This window comes from Rhinichthys klamathensis, unplaced genomic scaffold (genome assembly GCF_029890125.1).
Source record: "Rhinichthys klamathensis goyatoka isolate OS25496 unplaced genomic scaffold, OSU_Roscu_1.1 h1tg000302l_1, whole genome shotgun sequence".
NCBI lineage: Eukaryota > Metazoa > Chordata > Actinopteri > Cypriniformes > Leuciscidae > Rhinichthys > Rhinichthys klamathensis.
The window spans coordinates 117,501-122,500 of NW_026606821.1; the positions used below are offsets into that span (position 1 = coordinate 117,501).

At 35.7% G+C, this 5,000-nt stretch overlaps 1 protein-coding gene across 1 annotated transcript in view; it reads right to left on the reverse strand.

Moving 5' to 3' along the window:
* Positions 1 to 1,701: 1,701 nt before the first annotated feature.
* LOC130103978 (synaptotagmin-16) overlaps positions 1,702 to 5,000 on the reverse strand; it is a 10,429-nt gene continuing 7,130 nt past the window's right edge. Inside the window, exons 4-5 of the mRNA XM_056270336.1 lie at positions 3,855 to 4,015; positions 1,702 to 2,045 (exon numbers count right to left, since the gene is read on the reverse strand). Of these exons, the coding sequence (XP_056126311.1) occupies positions 1,896 to 2,045; positions 3,855 to 4,015 (311 nt within the window). The 3' untranslated portion in view covers positions 1,702 to 1,895. The remainder of the gene's footprint in view (positions 2,046 to 3,854; positions 4,016 to 5,000) is intronic.

Genomic DNA, 5,000 nt, shown 5'->3' on the forward strand with positions numbered 1-5,000 from the left:
TTTAAACTGCAAACTTGCCAAATAAATAAAAGGATTCATTGAATTTCCATTTGATTACATTGTTAACTAAATTGTAAGTTATAAATTGATTTAATTACCTCTATTTTTCAAAGCAAATTTGTATTTGATATTAGAATGTTTTTATATTCTATGCCCTTCTGACAGTTTAATAAACCACTATAAACTGATACGTGGAAAAATACGTGATATACCACGAAAACACCAGAATATTTAAAGACTACTTTAAAGGTGAAGATAAATGAAGTCACATGGTGCACCTTTAAAACTATATTGTTCTTTCCATTACAATTGCTTAAACTCCAACATAATGTTTTATCATTCTTTCATATCGGAGCTCATTTATTTTAAACCGGCATTAGCTCAACACATGTTTGCATTACAGTGTGTTCATTCTCGATTTCACTGAATACACTCCGTCTGCACATTGAAATCTTGATCCAATGCAGAAAGACAAATATTCAGAGAGCGACAGACACATTAAGGCCATTCTGCATGCGTGCAATTGCATTGAAATACAGTCTGTGGCTTCCATCTACACTTCCATGAGCATTTGGAGATTTATAAATAAAATTATTCTGCTATCACTTTAACTGATATGCATTGCATTTTTCATCAGATTTTTAATTTGGCCAAAACCAATCATGAATATTTGATTGCATCTTAGTTTCCGAGATGTGATTTGCGATCTCACATTTCAACGCAGAGTTTATCGCAACTACAGCATGAAGTGATCAACAGGTGAAACAAACAATAAATCAATGAAATCGTTTGCTTAATTTAACTGGAATCTTTCAACCCGCCATCCTTCATTTGACGTGTCATTCCGTTACAAGATAAACTAGTGAAACAAACACTACAAGCAGCACTAATACCACTAAATCATGATAGTCCATTAAGATCAGTTTTAGTATTAGTCATTTTAGTACTTTATTTAGTTTGTTGCCAAGACAACATTTCTAATTTTCTAACTAAAGTATGTTTTTCAACTAATTTTATTTTATTTCTTTTTTCAATTATCGAATACATTTTAGTGTTAGTTTACGGCATCGGGACCCCAGACAGCAGCAGTTTCAGATCCGGCCCACATCTGGTACACTCGTTTATGAATTATGTTGTTTTATCTCATTTTAAAGAAATAAATTCGCCAGTGTTATTTTAGTATCACTATTATAGCTTTTATATTTTATGTTCATTTTAAATTTAGTGTAAGTTTGTATTAATTTTGTTGTCTGTTTTTGTCATTTTTATTAGATTTTGTTAACTTTTTTTAGGTGAAATTCGAAAAATTAGAATATCGTGCAAAAGTTCGTTTATTTCAGTAATTCAACTTAAAAGGTGAAACTAATATATTATATAGACTCATTGCAAAGTGAGATATTTCAAGCCTTTATTTGTTATAATTGTGATGATTATGGCTTACAGCTTATGAAAACCTTTTCACAATATTCTAATTTTGACTTTGGGGTTTTCATAAGCTGTAAGCCATAATCATCACAATTATAACAAATAAAGGCTTGAAATATCTCACTTTGCATGTAATGAGTCTATATAATATATTAGTTTCACCTTTTAAGTTGAATTACTGAAATAAATGAACTTTAGCACGATATTCAAATTTTTCGAGTTTCACCTGTATATGGGCCCAGATGTGGGCCGGATCTGGGCCGACACTATGTTGATGTCTGGGACTGATCCGTTCACTAGTGCAAAATCATCTGATGTTTTAACTAACTAATCATGACACCCTGCAGGGATATTTGCAAACAAGTTCAGCACAAAGTCTCCTCAAACCAGGCTCCTCAGTCAGTGGCCTCCAGAGCTGTCACAGGAGCGATCTGATTGGTTCGGGGGCGTGTCAATCAAACGCTGCTGGCCTATGAGGCGTGAGGCTGGAGCTCATGCCAATACGCCGTCTCCACCTGCGCCCTGTCGCACATCTCCCTCCAGTGCTGGCTTCCCACATCAGAACCCTCCTGGCCAATCAGAACACGGCCCAGAATGCAACTCTTCGTGTATCGCCTTCCCTGTCAATCAATAATAGAGCCATGTCATTATAGAGAGTATGCACTGAGTCACTTTCCCACGGGAACACACTCCCTCGCCGGACTGAGTGGCGGAAGAGCAGCGGAGTGACTGGAGTCAATAGAGGAAACTGTGAATAAACGAGTAAAACAAACAATTATCAGTTTAAACTAAAGCTTGGACTCGATATAGAGTTTCTTACGACTGACCAGAGATCCGGTGATCGTGGATATGGACATGCGGCAGGAGTCGTGTTTCCTCACGTTTATATGAGCCTGATTTCCACACCGGGAAAAACATAAAGCAAATTTGCCTGTGAACGCTTTATATAAACACAATATAGGTGTAAATCCATGATATCACTCTTATATATCATCATATCGTCCAGCTCTAAAACTTGTGTCGCTTTTATCAGTGTTTATTTAAAAACGTCCAATTATGCAGAATATCCGATGGTAAATATTTAATTGATGAGTTGTCAATACAATATATAGTGTGTGATTTTACCCCATAATTCAGCATATCTACACAGACTGAAAACTAAATCCACCGTTCTCTGCCTGGAGTCGTTGTTTCTGTGAATCGCGGATCCAGTCTGTAAAAATATACCTCAAATTTCTAGTCAAATCTATTTATTCAGTCAATCTCAAAACTCTTCCCGTTTTAGATGTGATGAGTCAGAAAAAGAAAAAAATGATTAAATCTCTTGCTTATGTTTTATCATTCAATCATTATAGATCTTCAATATGATTTAATTAAATGTAATCAATCATATGTTAAGAAATCATTATCACATTGATGTGTTTCTCATTACTATCATTTTGATGTTAACCATTATTATCATTTGAAATGTATGTTTGATGCTTTTCTTTTATTAATCTTTATGCCTCAAATGTACAGTATCTGATTGACTGAGTGTGAACTTTCGTACTTGTTGTTTCGATGAGGGCAAAAGTCTACAAGTTTCCGAAAGACGGATCACAAATGCGCGACTGTCTCAGAATAAAGTGGTAAACTAATGTAATCTCAGCTAAACATCGGGCAGTGTACGGCTAACACTTAAGAGTGTGAAAACACAAACACTAGATGTGTGTGTGTCTAGCGTGTCTGCTTCGATCACTAGATGTGTGTGTGTCTAGCGTGTCTGCTTCGATCACTAGATGTGTGTGTGTGTGTGTGTGTGTGTGTGTGTTTTCCGCAGCATTCACGCTGTGTGTAATAGCCGACGGTGACATCACATGATGTGTCTCAATAGACGTTATGCACATGATGTCACACATCATATCACAGAATCCTGAAAGATAAGAGTTATCACAGTTTCCATAGAAATATGAAGCAGCACGACTGTTTTCAACACTGATAATAATCATAAATGTTTCTTGAGCATCAGAGCATCATATTAGAGTGATTTCTGAAGGATCATGTGACACTGAAGACTGGAGTAATGATGCTGAAAATCACAGGAATAAATTACACTTTACTATATATTCACATAGAAAACAGCTGATTTAAACTCCATTAATATTTTGTGATTTTACTGTATTTTTTAAATGAAATAAATTCAGCTTTGATCACAGGAATAAATTGCATTTGACTACATATTCACATAGAAAACAGCCATTTTAATTTCTAATAATATTTTGTGATTTTTACTGTATTTTTAATTAAATAAATTCAGGTATTATCACAGGAATAAAATACATTTTTCAATATATTCACATAGAAAACAGCCGTACATTGTAATAATATTTCACACAACACTACTGATTGTATATCCAGTATCAGTGCAGATCACACACACACACACACACCTGCGTGACGATGAGCTCCAGCGACAGGGCACTGGCGTCTCCGGCTGGAAGGTCGAACAGAAAGGGTGTGTTCCACGCGGCGTTCGCTCCACTCGCTCCCTTCGTCTCCTTAGTGCTGATGACTTTACCATCCCGACGAAGGTTGAGCACTACATAGTGATCTACACAGACAAACACAGTCACTCCCAATCCAGCGCCAGCGATTCACTTCATCTGAATATGAGCAACTTTACATGCTTTTGAAATATACATTTATTCATTTATCAGATGTTTTCATTCAAAATAGATAGATATATAGACAGACAGACAGATAGATATATAGACAGACAGACAGATAGACAGACAGAAAGATAGATAGATAGACAGACAGACAGATATATAGACAGACAGACAGACAGACAGATAGATATATAGACAGACAGACAGATAGATAGATATATAGACAGACAGACAGATAGATATATAGACAGACAGACAGACAGATAGATATATAGACAGACAGACAGATAGATAGATATATAGACAGACAGACAGACAGATAGATATATAGACAGACAGACAGACAGATAGATATATAGACAGACAGACAGACAGACAGAAAGACAGATAGATAGATAGACAGACAGACAGATATATAGACAGGCAGACAGGCAGATAGATAGATAGATGGATAGACAGACAGACAGACAGACAGACAGACAGACAGATGATAGATAGATAGATAGATAGATAGATAGATAGATAGATAGATAGATAGATAGATAGATAGATAGATAGATAGATAGATAGATAGATAGATAGATAGATAGATAGATAGATAGATAGATAGACAGACAGATATATAGACAGACAGACAGATAGATAGATGGATAGATAGACAGATAGACAGACACACAGACAGATAGATAGACAGACAGATAGACAGACAGATAGATAGACAGACAGATAGATAGAAGGATAGATAGACAGACAGACAGACAGACAGATAGATAGACAGATAGACAGATAGAGAGATAGATAGATAGATAGACAGACAGATAGATATATAGACAGACAGACAGATAGATAGATGGATAGATAGACAGACAGAGAGATAGACAGACAGATAGATAGAAGGATAGATAGACAGATAGTTAGACAGACAGA